This window comes from Mesoplodon bidens (assembly GCF_964165515.1).
Source record: "Mesoplodon bidens genome assembly, chromosome: 4".
Classification (NCBI taxonomy): Eukaryota; Metazoa; Chordata; class Mammalia; order Artiodactyla; family Ziphiidae; genus Mesoplodon; species Mesoplodon bidens.
In genome coordinates this window covers 147,241,580-147,257,467 of record NC_138160.1, presented here as the reverse complement: position 1 = coordinate 147,257,467, position 15,888 = coordinate 147,241,580, and the positions used below count along the sequence as shown (strand labels likewise).

At 50.9% G+C, this 15,888-nt stretch overlaps 1 protein-coding gene across 3 annotated transcripts in view; it reads right to left on the bottom strand.

Annotated features, from left to right (window-relative positions):
• The window catches only part of MLLT1 (MLLT1 super elongation complex subunit), a 121,524-nt gene that overhangs the window by 59,451 nt on the left and 46,185 nt on the right, over positions 1-15,888 (bottom strand). For 2 of the 3 annotated variants that reach the window (XM_081233089.1, XM_081233091.1), the window contains exon 1: positions 5,540-5,654. The exons of the other annotated variant lie outside the window; for it this stretch is intronic. In XM_081233089.1, the coding sequence (XP_081089215.1) occupies positions 5,540-5,551 (12 nt within the window). In that variant the 5' untranslated portion in view covers positions 5,552-5,654. Of the gene's footprint in view, positions 1-5,539; positions 5,655-15,888 lie in introns of those variants that run through there. 3 annotated transcript variants of the gene reach the window in all.

Sequence of the window (15,888 nt, the reverse complement as noted above, 5' to 3'; positions counted from 1 at the left end):
TTCCCTGGTGGCGCAGTGGTTAAGAATCCGCCTGCCAATGCAGGGGACACGGGTTCAAGCCCTGGTCCAGGAAGATCCCACGTGCCACGGAGCAACTAAGCCCGTGCGCCACAACTACTGAGCCTGGGCTCTAGAGCCCAAGAGCCACAACTGCCGAGCCCACGTGCCACAACTATTGAAACCCACACACCTACAGCCCATGCTCCGCAATGAGAAGCCACCGCAATGAGGAGCCCATGCACCGCAACGAAGAGTAGCCCCCCTGCTCACCGCAACTAGAGAAAGCTCGTGTGCAACAACGAAGACCCAATGCAGCCAAAAAAAAAAAGAAAAAAGGAAAACTAATAAATTAAAAAAAAAAAAAAAAAGCCCACGCTGCCTGGAGTGACGCCCCTCACCTGCCCCGCGGCTGCTGGGAGGCCCCTCGCAGAGCCTCCAGAGGGAGGGCCCAGCCTTGGTCACTGCCACGTCCCAGCATCTTGGGGGCCACTTCGCCACCCACTGCCCCCACAAAAGCCCAGAACAAAGGGGCACTTTCCAGGCTGCCCCAGAAAGGGTTAACTATTCTACCTCTGGGAAATCATCCCTAAGACCCGAGATGAGATGGAGTGGCACAAGGGCTCCCAGGGCCATCTAGGGACAGTTAAGCTTGGGCTGAGGGCCTCCGCTGGGCACTGCCCTTGCTCCAGGCCAACTGGCGGCGGGCACTTGGAACCCAAGGGCCAGAATCCTAAGTCCTGCGAGCCAGGCAGACGGATCAGCCAGCACAGATCCCTGCAGGTGTGGAAGGGGAGGCCCCACCCAGCAGAGAGCCAGTCTGGTGTCAACAGCACTGCCGGCCTCACAGCCCTCGCTTCCCGGGATCCTTCCCGCATCCCTCGAACCCTGCCCTCAGCCTGGCCCCAGGAGACAGGTCTTCAACAAGTGTATCTGTAAGATTTCCCCGGATCTTCTGGTGGGAATTCTCTTTACCAGATGCCCCCCCCCGTCCCCCCGCCCAGGGAATTCCCACTTTACCAAGTGGCCTAATTATGCCTGGCGTCTGGCTACTGCAGCTAATTCCCTCAGATGAGCAATCCCCTCCCCTCCCAGGAGGAGGAAGTACCCAGGGGTCTTTTCCCTGATCAGCCTGGGACGATTTTGCCAAGTCTGATGACATCCAGTAGGGTCACTGGCAACGTGGTCCACACACCCACAAAGGGGGACAGGGGCTGGGCCCACAGAGCAGCGGCCACACAAGCCCAAAGAAAGCGCTCTTCACAGAACTTTCTCCCTCTAGACCCAGTGGGGGGCTCCCAGGAGCAGCCACTGTATCAGAGCACAAGACAGGGAGAGGACGACCGTCCCTCTGAGACAATCCTCTCAAGTGGAGACTGCCTGCCCGGAGGCTGGGACCTCTCAGGACAGCCACAGGAGACCCTGGTCCTCTAACGGCTGGCCCACGGGGGCTGGTGGCTGCCCCTGCACTCTCTTAGGGCTCCGTCCGGCCTCATTTCTCTGACGCAGGGCACCAGGTTAATGACAAAGGGACAAGAAGGGGCTCAATGAATGTGCCTCTGGAAACTCTCTAAGGTAAGTGTGCAGACCATGAGAATGTGCAGATACACCCAAAATCTTTAGAGCTGTCAGGGTGCTGGGAAGCCTCACCCCTACCAGCCCACCAGGGAGGCCTGGGACAGGATATGCATTAATATGTAGGAAACGCACACAGACATGTAGATGATGCATCGGCCATCCCCAGAGTTCTCCAGGCAGCAGTCTTGGGAGATTTTGAACACGAACAAGCCCAATAAAGGCATCTGTCACCCGGCCAGGTGGGCCCGGTGACAAAGGCAGTGATTCGTAGTCACTTTTATTTAACCAACAGTTGGCGAAGCTAAGTGCAAATCTTCGCATTACAAACTACGAGGGACACAAAGGGGAGCAGGACTCTGGTCACTGCTCTCAAGCACTTTACAACATGCTTCACAACTTTAAAACCTGGCATCGACCTGCTGTGACAGCTTCAGAGCCAGGCTGGGGGGGACCCCGTCACCCTCTCATTAGCACTCTGCACAGTCCTGAGGTTCTCTGTGCAAGGTCTGGGGGAAGAGCGAGCGCTCCCTAAGCATCCCACCAGGCCTCGACTCCTTGCAGAGCTGCCCTGGGCCTGCGTTTGCACATCCATGAAATGGGCCTTCCCCGTGAGAAAGAAATCTCCCTTCTGCAACAGCAGAGTATGGTCACAGGCAGCTGTTCCCAAATCCAAACTTAGGAGATGAAGAGTCAGCGTCAGTTCAACCATGTGGCTCAGCGGGTCGGCCGCCCACCTCGCAGCCAGTCCCAATGCTTTTGTGAAGGGAGGACTCCCTGGTCCTTTGGGGAACAGGACTCCCCAGACGCTGATACCACTTCTAGCTCCCTAGGCAACCCCCCGCCCCCTGAGGCTCCCTTCCCAGCCTCCTTTCCATCTTTTCAGCATCTGCTCAGTCTGTAACCACGCCCATTCCTTCCCCACCATCCTTGGCGATAAATCACATGGCTCCCAGCCATGCCCCCTGTGTGAGCAAAGACCTGCCCCCCAAAATACATCACCACGTCCCCCCTAAAAAAATACAAATCCCGCAGATGACAGATGTGTAAGTACACGCTACAGGTCAAGGGATCAAACAGGTGGGGGTGTGGTCAAGGCAAAGGGTACCAGAATGACATTTTCCTGGGAGCCAGAGCCAAATGCAGAATCGCCCTTCTCAGCTGGGCCTGAAAGTTCTAGAGAATACAACACGAAGGTCAAGAGAACCAAAGTCTCCCAGAGCAAGCGGGCCTGGGGGAGGGGGGGAAGCCCCGTTGTTTCCCATCACACTGAGGCATTCACAGGTTTGGGGCATCATGGGGGAGACAGAGAAGGCCGACTCTGCTGGATTCACAGCGTTTCCCCCGCCCCTTCTCTCCTGCCTCCCCAGGGGCTGCTGCCCCCTGAGGAAGGGACAGAGATCCTGGGCCTCTCCCAAATCTGCATGAGAACACAGCCGGGCACGGAGAGTCAGACTCCAGGGTGGCTCAAGCTTTCCTCTGGGACCGGTTTCACTTGTCAATACGTGTGCAAGGATCCAGACCAGCGCTGTCGAGTGGAACCTTCTGCCCTGATGGAAAGGTCGCCTCTCCGTGCTGCCCAATGAGGTGGCCGGCACCTCAGGAGTGGTGGTTCCTGGGCACTTAAAATGTAGGTGGTGCAACTGTAGGGAACCGACTTTTTCGTTCTCGTACTTTTACGTTTTAACAGCCACCGAGTGCTAGCTGCTGCCGCGCTGGGCAGTGGTGAGGCGCCTCTCTTTGGCCCAGGGTGCTCACCTGCTCCCCGCACCCCCAGCAGGACCGCTGTCTCCCTCTGTCACCGACCCAGAATGCCACCCCTTCTCACCGCTCCGCTCACACAGATGACAGCCACCCAACCAGCCAGGGCGCCACATATCACAAGGGGAATGGACACAGCTGGGCCTGAGACGTCCCCCCGGGGGGCCCGGTGGGTGGGGTGAGGGGCGGGAGCCATGCGCTACGCCCACAGGGTGCCCAGCAAGACTTCCCCAGGGGCCAGCTTCCTTGAAAGTGGACCCTGAAGGTTTATTTTGTTTTGTTTCTTAACTCAATACAGATCGGAGGCAACGAGCTCTGTCCCTTCAAGGGAAATGAACTCACACCACTCTGCAGAAATCCCCCATTCAGCTGTCATGAACTATTCCTTACTTCTCAAGAAAGAGGTGCAACACCAAGGCTGAAAGGAAATCGCGGTAAGAGGGTGCCCCCAAGCACAGGCCTCAGGGATCCTGGGCCACCAGGCGGCTGGGATGGGCAGGGGGGGAGGTCTCCCACCCCCCCACCCCTGAAACCCGACGGCCACACAGCACCTTATGAGCCAGAGCTGCCTGAGTGGTGCCGGCAGCCAGGGATGCCCCAACCTGCCCTCACTAACAGCGGGGATTTCGGCTGCCAGCCCCACTGCCCCCACACTGCCTCTCCTGGCTTCGAGCCCCTGGAAGGCAGGGGCAGCAGGGGAGGGTGAAGAAATAAATGATCCTATGTCGGGGGGTCGCAATGGTCCTGGGCTTGGGGAGGGGGAAGGGGCTTGGGTACTGAAGAGGAGAACAGCCTTGGGTTCGCCAGGACTGGCTCAGGGTTTCCAGATAGAAGGGAAAAGGGCCATGGGGAGAGTTTAGGGAGGCTGGAGAACACCCTAGGTTTGCAGCAAGGCTCTTGGTGGCGGCTCCAAGATGCTGGGGAAGGCAGGGAAAATGGGGTGTGCTAGGGGGAGAGGGTAGTGGGTCAAAGTCACGGCATCAGACTAGGGGATGCTGGGAGGAAGTGGGCGACCCTGAACGTAAGGAGAGAGACACATGGGTTCAGGAGAGACTGCAGGTCTCTGCAGGGAGAACGACTATGGTTAGAGGAACCAGAGAGAGGAGACCTGGACTCGGGGACAACGAGGGGAAGCGTAAATCAGAGTCACAGGGGCAAAGAGGGCCCGAACTGAGGGGAGTGAGGCATCTGGTGTCTGAAGGGCGTGGAGGCTCCAGGTCCGAGCAGAAATGGTCCCTGGACCTGGTCAAAGAGGGTCTGAAGGTGAAGAGACAAGACCCTTGGGGCCCTGCGGTCCAAGGGAGAGTGATCAGGGCCTGAAAGCAGAGGGGGCTGAGCAGCAGAGTGGGTCAAAGACATCTGAAGAAGAAAGCCCAGGTCCAAAAAAGGGGGCCGCTCAATGCAGGCCTGGGTCCTGGTGGGAAAAGACCCGGGACCCTACCAGGGTTTGAGGAGGAACAGATGCTCAGGCTGAGGCAAGGGCAGGACCAGAGAGGAGAGAGGTCAGCGTGGGCCTGGGTTCAAGTAAGGAGGAGGCTGCAGACCAAGGCCCCAGGAGTTGTGGGGAACTCAAATCCCAGCAAAGGTTTAATGCCGGGAGTTTGAGAGGATTCAGGGCCAAGGGGCCAGAGGGGGTAGGAGACACCGACTGGCCCTGGATTCAGACAGGAAAGGGGGTACAGGCCGGACCAGAGGAATCTAAGGGGGCCCCGCGGGGGCTGAGGGGACTCAGGACTGTGCCGGGATCCCGAGGGATGTCCCAGGGGGCGATGGGTCGGACTGGGGTCACAAGGGGCGTCCCAGGGGGATGTGGGCCAGGCCGGGGTCCCGAGGAGCGTCCCAGAGCGTTCTGGGCTGAAGTGGAGATCACGGGGGTGTCTCACGGGCATCTGGGCCAGACGGGGGTTCCGAGGGGCTTCCCAGGGGACTCTGGGCAGTGGGGCACCGTGGTTCCCGGGGGGTCCGAGGCGCTCTGACCCGGCGGGGGTGGCGGATGGGGGAGGGGCGCCCCCGCCCCACATAAAGGCCCGGGGAGCTGCGGGCGCGCACAAAGCTGGGCGGGCGGGCGCCAAGCGGGGGCGGGGAAGCCGGGACCGAGGAGGGTCGGGCCCGGCCGGGCGGGCGGGTAAGGGAGGGAGGGAGGGAAGGAGAGAGGGGGCCGGGCGGGCGGCGCGGGCCGCGCTGGGGCGGCGCAGCCGTTCCTCACCTGATTGTCCATGGCTGGCTCCCCGCCCCGCCCCCGGGCCCCGCGTCGCTCGCCGCCGCCGCCGCCGCTCAGCGCCGCCGCGCCGCCCTCATTGTCTGTCAGGCGCCGCCGCCGCCGCTCCCGGCCGCCCGCCCGCCCGCCAGCCCCGCGGAACCGGAAACCACCGCCAACCCGGGTCGCGCACCGACTGCGGGCCCCCGCCGCCGACTCGGGCCCGCTGCCCGGACTGACAACTGCCTAGGCCAGTTGACGACGCGGAGGGCGACTTGGGGGGCGGGACTTCCGGCCTGGCGGGGGCCTGCCGGGCTGCGGTCGGAGGGACGAAGACCGCAGCCAATGGGAGGCCCGGACCGGAGGGGCGGGAGGAGGGAGGGAGGGAGGCGCGAGGCAAGCCCCGCAGAGGGGATCGCGAGGTGTGCGCCGCACGTGGAGGGGGGCGGGGGCGGAGGCGGGACGGGAGCGCAGCGCCTGCGCACTGTGGCCCGCAGGGGGCGCTGCCCAGTGACCGGAGCCTCCCGGGGCTGAGCCTCCCCCGGGCCCCAACCTCCCCGGTAGGGAGGAATCCCCAGGGACACTTTTGTTTCCTGGCCACGTGTTGCTGCTGTGTGATGGAATGAGACCTGGGCTCTGGAACTGCAGATTAATTTTCCAATCCTGGATCTGTATCATGGTCAACTCCCTTCTTACCCTGAATCTCAGTTTGCGTCTGTAGAATGGGGACCATCACGGTGTGATGCTAGTACGTGGTAATCTGAATGATACAAATCTAAAATCTAATGCATTGACATAACCGAGAAGTTCTCATTTTATCCACGAGATTTATCATGCTAATCCCTCCAAAAACCGTTTTTTAATTTACCCATGATAATATACCGCGACTTGTAAACTGTTTATATCGAACGTAAACATATCGCCCCATCTTTTTCAGGATCCTGTAAGCCACTTGTCTCTTGGACCTTAGGACTTCTACCTACGATTTGGGGTCCCTCGTGCAGTTATTTTAAATCCCTTCTTATAAATAGAAATCAGGGTTTTTTTGTTTGGCTATTTTCCCCCCTCCACATCTCATTTAAGTGTCAGGCAAGTATTCATTAGGTGGTGTGGCCTGTGCTTTGCGCTGAAGAACAGCGCCGGAAAATCAGTTATTTTGGGATAGAAATAAGTCCAAACAAAAACTCTGAAGAGGGCCAGATCACTGTCATAATACGTAGTAACACCGTACTTTTTAATCTACGGCAGGGCGAGCTGGTTCGTGGGGGAAGAGGGGAGGGTGGAGGTCATGCTGAGAAAATAAGCAACTTTTTTTTTAGATATTCTTCATAATTATACCCAATCACCATCTATTTTGTTTATTTATTTATTGTTTTTGTTTTGTTTTTCTGTGGCCGTGCCCTGGCATGTGGGATCTTTGTTCTCCTAGCCCGTGCTGCCGACAGTGGAAGCGCGGAGTCTTAACCACTGCTCCGCCAGGGAAGTCCCAGCAGCAACTTTAATGTGGGTACAACTTTAACTTTTTTTCTTTTTTTTTTTAAATCCTGTAACTGGATGTAAGTGGATCAGTGGTTCTAAGTGGTCCTTGAACCAGGAGGTTCAGCATCTCCACGAACTTTGTTAGAAATGCAATTTCTGGTTTCTCTTGATTTATGGAATCAGAAACTGGGTGTGTGGCCAGCTGGGGGTGGGGTGGTGCAGCAATTTGTCTCTGAAGGAAGCAGACAGTGAAGAACCTTTAAGCTACAGTTGTTGCAAAGAAAAGCTTCAGGAACTCAGCCTCCTCCCTCTTACTCATCTGGAAATTATCCTTAGATTAGATCCTGAATTGTTGGGGGTTTTCAAAACTACCTCCCTGGAGCTCCAACTAGATCAGGTATAACTTTTTGAGCATTAGAAAGGATAATGGGGAAACAACCCAAGTGCCCATCAATGAATGAACAGACAAACAAAATGTGGTCTATCCATACAATGGAATATTATTCAGCCTCAAAAAGGAAGGAAATTCTGACATGTGCTACAACATGGATGAACCTTAAGGACACTGCGCTCATTGAAATAAGCCAGACACAAAAGGACAAATACTGTCTGATTCCACTCACATGAGGCCCCTAGAGGAGTCAAATTCATAGAGACAGAACTAGATGGTGGGGGCCAGGGGCTGGGGGAGGGGGATGGGGAGTCAGTGTTTCATGGGGACAGAGTTTCAGTTTGCGAAGATTAGAAAGTTCTGGAGATGGATCATGGGATGGTTGCCCAACAATAAGAATGTACTTAATACCACAAAACTGTGCACTTAAAAACGGATACAATGGCAAATGTTATGTTGTATATGTTTTTACCACAATAAAAAAAAGGACCATTTAACTCTGTGAACATACAAATATACATGAGTCCATAGTGATATTAAAACAACAAAGCACATTTGTCACCTTCGAAGGTGACAATTGTATGAACTCCTCACTTACCAAGGCTTTACAGCATGAAACCAGCTCCAGTTGATGAGGGAAGAAAGCCCTTTTTGCAGAAAAATGCCAACAAATAATGTTAAAAGGAGGACAGAAAAATCACTGTTTTGAACAAAACCCCTAATGAACTAATCATCACAGACAAGAGTCGTCAATGGATGCTAAAACGATTAACTGAAAGGTTCATGGGAGACTGGATAGTAGCATGTCCACCAGTGATCTCCTCATAGATTTGCCTGCTAGATGCAAAGAGGGAAAAAATAACTTTCCAATGGAAGCATCATACCGTTGCCACCTTTGTTCAGTGACTTTTAGCAGCAGGGCAGTGGGACAGGCAGATGACAAGTTCCTACTAGGTGCAATGGGAAATACACAGCACCAAAAAAGTGTTCATGCCCGAAAGTTTAACTTGAATCACACCTCTAGTTCCAGTTTACAGAAGAATCACACAAGGACAGAGGCACATGGCAGATGACACCATGAGAAGCAATCAGACCAATCCAGAAGGCGGAACTCTCAACAGCCTGGCTTTCTGGAGTCAACAGGATGGGAGGAAAGAAATGAGGACCGCCCAGAGTTCAAAGAGAAGGTGTCACAACCAAATGCAATGTTGGGCACTTCATTGGATCTTGGCTTTGAACAAACCAGCTGTGTCAACTGGGGACATTTGAATTTGAATTATATTGGATCATGTTTAAACTTGTATTTTGTTAAGTGTGATCATGGAATTATGGTTATGTAGGAAAATGGCCTTATTTTTTAAAGCTGCATAGGGGTGAAATGCCACCAGGCTAATCACCTTTAAAATACATTAATTTAAAAACTAGACAATTCAAATATGGCAAATGTTAAGAATTGTTCAATCTAAGTGATGGGCATATGGGATTTCATTAAACTGGTCTCTATACTTTTCTGCATGTGGGACATTTCTATAATAAAAAGTAAAGATGTTAAAAATGCATCCTTGGGCTTCCCTGGTGGCGCAGTGGTTGAGAGTCCGCCTGCCGATGCAGGGGACGCGGGTTCGTGCCCCGGTCTGGGAGGATCCCACATGCCGCGGAGCGGCTTGGCCTGTGAGCCGTGGCCGCTGGGCCTGCGCGTCCGGAGCCTGTGCTCCGCGACGGGAGAGGCCACAGCAGTGAGAGGCCCGCGTACTGCAAAAAAAAAAAAAAAAAAAAAAAATGCATCCTTTGCCTAAAATTGAACCACTCTTTTCCTTCCTCTGGAGGTAAACAGAGGGCTGCTCCATTTTGTCATTAGTATGGCCATGTCCTAGCCAAAACCTGCTGTACACAAACTCCAGAGGATGAATTTTAAACTCATTTCATCCTGACAATTGTAAGAGGTAGGTGTTGTTGCCCCCATTTCACAGGTGAGGAAACTGAGGCCCAGAGGAGGTGAGTTAGCCAAAGTCCCATGCTGAGTATATGGCAGAGCCAGGGACCCTCTGAGAGTCCAGAGCTACATATCTGCCACCCTGTGTCTTACCTTAGTGCCTACTAGCAGCCTCCCCCACAAGAGCATCTGTACACGTTTGCTGAATAAGGATATCAGGGAAGACTTCCTGGTGGGGGCGGGGAGGAGATTGAAACTGAGTCTTGAATTGCATGGAAGGTGAATTCTGATTTCTTTCGGAGGAATGAAGAATGTTTAGATAGTAAGTTAGAAGGTGGCATTGTGCACAATATTGCTCTGGCTGTCATTTGCTACATAACAAATCACTCTAAACTGAGTGACTTAGAACAACACTAATCATTTATTGTTGGGGCCCAGTTGTTGGACCTTCAGAGATTCTGGTTTCATTAGTCTGGAGTAAGACAGGGCCACCTCCCCCTCCCCCCTTTTTTAAGTTCAGCTGGGGATTCTCATGTGCAGACTGGGTTGAGAATCACTGAGCTGAAGTTAATAACACTTTTTGTTGTTATTGTATCTAGTTTTGTGGTTATTTTTTTTTTTTTTTTTTTTTTTTTTTCTTTTTGCGGTATGCGGGCCTCTCACTGTTGTGGCCTCTCCCGTTGCGGAGCACAGGCTCCGGATGCGCAGGCCCAGCGGCCATGGCTCACGGGCCCAGCCGCTCCGCGGCATATGGGATCCTCCCAGACCGGGGCACGAACCCGTATCCCCTGCATCGGCAGGCGGACTCTCAACCACTGCGCCACCAGGGAGGCCCTGTGGTTATTTTTGATCCATGTCAAATGACTTCTGGAAGTGACACAATGTTTCCTATTTACTTCAGTAAGAGCAAAGGGAGTAGGTTTAAAGAAGAACATAAAGCAAATGGCAGTTTGAGCATTTGGCAGAATGCATGATTGATACACGTTATCCCGATGTTGCAAGCATCTACAATTCAGCAGGACTTGGCAGAAATGGCTTCTCTGTGCCCCTCATGATGTGAACTTACTGAGGCCGAAGAATCTCTCCAACACAGCTCACTCACCACACCAGCAAGTTGGTGCCAGCTATTGGTTCTTCTCCATATGGGCTCCTCCACAGGGTGGCTTGGGCTTCCTCACAGGATGGTGGCTGGGTTCCAAGAGTGAGTGTCCCAAGAAAATCAGGAGATAGCTGCATTGCCTTGGATGAACTAGCTTCAGAACTCACCTGGAGTCACTTCTACCACAGACTAAGCCCACCCACATTCAGGGGCTCCTTCACAGAGAAGCATAAAGGTCACATTGTAAGAAGAACATGTGGAATGGGAGATGTGGTTGCAGCCATTCTGGAAAATATACCATCTTCCACAGTTATTAACTCCAATATCTGAAGACCAGGTCCTGGGTAATTATAGATTATAGTGATAAACTTTATTTAATTTGCTGTTAAATAAAGTAAAGCCCAAAGTCTGTATAAATATCTACAAGGTCACGGATGAGGGGGACAGGGAGGCACAGACCTCCCCTATCTCCCCGTTGCTCACTCTGCTCCCTATACCCTGAACACACTGCCTGGTACATAGTAGCTGCTCAAAAAAAAAAATGTCTGTTGCGTGACATGAAATAATAGTGAATCACATTGTGAGAAGGGTAGTTCCTGATGATTTCTCTTCTAGTCTTTCTAATTCCTTCAAGAAGAAAGTCTTGGCTTTGTGTTCACAACTCTTAAATTCGTCTCTGGCACCCTCTTATCTTCCTAATGACAAGAGAACAGACCAAGGGTTCAGACCCTGGGACAGGTGACTTACCTTGTACAGGGCCGTGCCTGTTCATTGATGTCTCTCGAGGAGCTTCAAAAAATACCAGTGCCCGAGGCCCACCTTCAGAGATTCTGGTTTCATCAGTCTGGAGTATAGACTTTAAATTGGGGTATAGTTGACTTACAATATTATATTAGTTTCATACGTACAACATAGTGATTCAATATTTTTATAGATTATACTTCATATAAGGTTATGACAAAATATTGGCTATATTCTCTGTGCTATACGTCACATCCTTGTAACTTTTTTTTTATACCTAGTAGTTTGTACCTCTTTATCCCCTTCACCTATTTTGGCACTCCCACCACCCCTCTTCCCTCTGGTAACCACTAGTTTGTTATCTGTATTTCCACCCTGCCCCTGACATTTCTTTAAAATCAGCTGGGTAAACAACACGGTCCTACTATATGGCACAGGGGACTATATTCAACATCCTGTTATAAACCATCGTGGAAAAGAACTTTTAAAAGAATGTATATATATGTATAACTGAATCACTTTGCTGTACAGCAGAAATTAACATAACATTGCAAATCAACTATAATTTGATAAAAATTTTTTAAAAATCAGCTGGGGATTCTCATGTGCAGACTGGGTTAAGAATCACTGAGCTGCAGTTAATGGGACTTCCCTGGTGGTGCAGTGGTTAAGAATCCACCTGCCAATGCAGGGGACACAGGTTTGATTCCTGGTCCAGGAAGACCCCACATGCCGTGGAGCAACTAAGGCCATGGGCCACAACTACTGAAGCCCACACACTCTAGGGCCCAAGTGCCACAACTACTGAGCCCACGTGCTGCAGCTACTGAAGCCCGCATGCCTAGAGCCTGTACTCGTCAACAAGAGAAGCCACCGCAACGAGAAGCCCGGGCACCGCAAGGAAGAGTAGCCTCCGCTGGCCGCAACTAGAGAAAAAGCCCGCGCAGCAAGGAAGACCCAATGCAGCCAAAAAAAAAAAAAAAGAATCACTGAGCTGCAGTTAATAACACTTTTTGTTGTTACTGTATCTAGTTTTATGGTTATTTTTGATCTATGACAAATGACTTCTGGAAGTGACCCAATGTTTCCTGTTTAAATACATCAGTGTGAGCAAAGGCAGTAGATCTTAAGAAACAAAAAGCAAATAGTAATTTGAGCATTTGGCAGAATGCATGATTGATACATGTTATCCCGATGTTACAAACTGAAATCCAGGCACAAGTCCCACAGCTAGAAAGTAACATTTTGGACCTGGGGCGTCTAGCTTCCAGTGGTAACTGAACTGCTATATTAGGTTTCTATCGCCCTCTAGTGGTCCAGTTTATTTGCACCCAAAAGGAGGACTTGGTATTAATTCCCCTACTTTTCACCTTGTAGATGGTTCAGCCCTCAAAGACTTTTTTTGGAACCCTCTTTCTGGCCTTCAGCACGTTTCCTGTACCTTCCCGTTTCCTGCCAGCCACAAATGTACACACAGCCACTCATAGCAGTATCGAATAAGACCAAGCTGGCGCAGAGCCTAGTGGGGTGTTGGAGACCTACCCCAGATTAACTTCAACTCAGAGCAGAGCTTGACTGTCACACTGAGACACTTGTCTCTTATCCCATAGGCAGTGGGGAGCCATGCATGGTTTTGGAGCAGACCAAAACTATGTGCAACAAGGCATTTCCCCAGCAAAGGGCACTACACTGGACATTTGAAATTTTCTACCTCCTAGCATCATTCTCCCTTTTTTATTTTCTGGTAACAGTCCCTGATCTGAGGGCTCCCTCCAGTATGAGCCTGTAAGTCACCTTTGTGTGAATTTTTAAATGGCAGCCCTTCTGGGAGGATGCCAACTCATGACAGGCACAAAGCTTAAGAGAGGACTTCGACCCCCACTTGCTCCCTCTTCCCCCCAATCAGACTCACAGTCAGAGTGAGGCTCCCACCCTCCACAGAGGAAGCACATGCCCAAGTCTGGCCACTCAAAGGGCTGCATCCTTCTCGCTACTGGGATCGGCGGGGGCGGGTGCGAGAGGGCATGACCTAACACCAGCCAAGAGTGACTCTGGGAGCTTTCTTAAATTTTAATTGAGGTAAAATTCACATAGCGTAAAACTAACCATGAACCATATTAAAGCGTATGATTCAGGGGCATCTAGAACCTTCCCAGTGTTGTGTAAAACCATCACTTCTATCTAGTTTTCCAAGACATATTCTTCACCCCAAAAGGAAACCCTATACCCATTAGTAGTCACTCCCCATTCCCTCCTCTCAGCCCCTAGCAACCACTAATCTGTTTTTGCCCTTATGGATTTGCCTGTTCTAGACATTTCATGTAAGTGAAATCATAGAATATGTGCCTTTAGTGTCTGGATTTTCACTGAGTGTAATATTTTCAAGCTTCATCCATATTGTATCATGTGTCAGAGCGTCATTCCTTTTTAAGGAGGAATAATATTCCATTGTATGGATGCACCACTTCTGTTTATCCATCGATGGACACTTAGGTTGTTTCCACCTGTTGGTTCTTACCAACAGTGCTGCTATGAACATTTCTGTGTGCATATTTGTTTGAATACCTGTTTTCAATTCTTTGGGGTATATGCCTAGGAGTGGAACTGATGGATCACATGGTGATTCTATGTTTAACTTGTTAAGGAACCAGTAAACTCTTTTCCACCACAGCAGTACCATTTCACATTCCTACCAGCAAATCACAAGGGTTCCAATTTCTCCATGTTCTTATCAGCACTTATCTACTGCCTTTAAAAAATATTATGGCCAATTTAGTGGGTGTGAAGTGATATTTGTGGTTTTGATTTGCATTTCCCTAATGATTAATGATGTTGAGCATCTTTTCATGTGCTCTTGGAGCTTTAGTGTATACTTTTCTACTTGGAAGGCTAGAAGCCTAGTGCTGCTGGCAGCCACCTCCTACCCATGAGGCAGACCAGAGGGATGGAGGGAACCTGGCCCTGGTGACATCATTTGAAGCCTAGATCCAGCCATACCTGCAGCAGGCTAACATCAAAGGTATATATGCTGATTATCCTTTTGTCATTCCAGCCAGCTAGAGTTGAACATTTTGTCCTTTGCCACCCAGAGTCCTCCATGATGGAGACTGGGACTTGCCAAGGTCCCATGGTTAGTTAGAATTACACACTGGATGAGTACCTAGACCTCCTTCCTACCTACCCATTGCTTCCATGCCCCAAGAGGAGGCTGTAAGGAGGGGTCAGCACGGGCCAGGAGACAGAAGCTGGGGACAAATCATGGCCAGGCATTTAGGGATAGAGGCAAGAGGATTAGGAAGCAGACGCTTTTCTATCTGCCTGCCCCCAGAAGATTTTGAATTGAGATTCTTAACTATCAGAGTGTCAGATGCCCTTTAGAGAATATCATGGAAGCACAGCTGCTCTCCCCACCAGAAACACCAGGACACAACACTTTGCAGACAATTCACAAGTCTGTAGAAATTCCCACCGTCTCCACCCCCTCCTCCCACCACAATCCATCCTGAGGCCATAGGTGAAGAACTTCTGGTTTCTGGAACAAGAAAGTCGGAAAGACCCAGAAGCAGGAGACCTGAGATCCAAATACAGTCTTTCTTCTGACTCACTGTGGAGCAAGGAATTTGGGGGAAGGACAGTGCTGGTTCAAGTCCAGGCTGTGGGGGCCTGGGGAGCCACATCTATAAAATGAGACTATTCTTGTCTATCTGGAGGGGGGGTCGAGGGTTATTAGGTTCAATGCTGTGTGTCATGGACATGTAAATATGAGGGGTCCCTCTCCTTCCAATGTCCCCATCTCTCCAGCAGGCTAGAGGGTGTTGTTTCTTCTCCTTTTGGAGTGATGCAATCCAGGGGCTTAGATAACATGCCCAGAAACCCATCTTCTGCAGAGAACGTCAAGTGGTTCATGGATACGAAACCCATCCCGGCCCCCCAGGTTAAGAACCTCTTACTCTGAACTCTCTCTCATTTACTAAGCTCCAACAACAGCTTCCTTTCTGTTCCACTTCATTCCCACCCCAAGAGTTTCACACGTGCCATTCTCTCTGCCCAGAATGGTCTTGCCCAGCTCTTGGAATGGCCGGTTTCCTTGTTATTGAGGGCTCAGCTGGAAAGTGCATCCCCCACTGATCATCCATTTGAAATGGGTGCTCCCCCACCCCATGGTCTTGAGAACATCACCATGCTTTATCTTTTCTGCAGCACCCATCAGTGTCTTGGTTATGTGTCTTTATTTATCCAATGTATGTCTCCTCATTAGGGGAGGGACTTTGCATGTCTTTGTTGTCATATATCCCCAAGGACTAGTGTCAAACATATAGTAGGAACTCCGTATATATTTGTTGAAGAGATGAATGACTGAATGAATGAATGAATGAATGAACAGGTGGGAAAATAGATGAATGGAGGGATGACTGAATGATTTGGATGGATAAATGAATAAACAGATGGCTAAATATGGATGGATGGATGAATGGATGGATAAATAATTAAACAAATGGTTAGACAGAAGGATAAGTGCATATAAATGGATGCCTAAATATAGATGGATGGATGGATGATTAACAGTTGGATACATGGATGGGTGGAAGGATAATGAGTAAGGGATGATGGAAGGATGAATAATAAATATATGGATGGATGGATGGATGAGTAGATGGATAAGTGGGTGAGTGGGTGGATGGATGGGTGGGTGGATAAGTGGATGAGTAGATGGA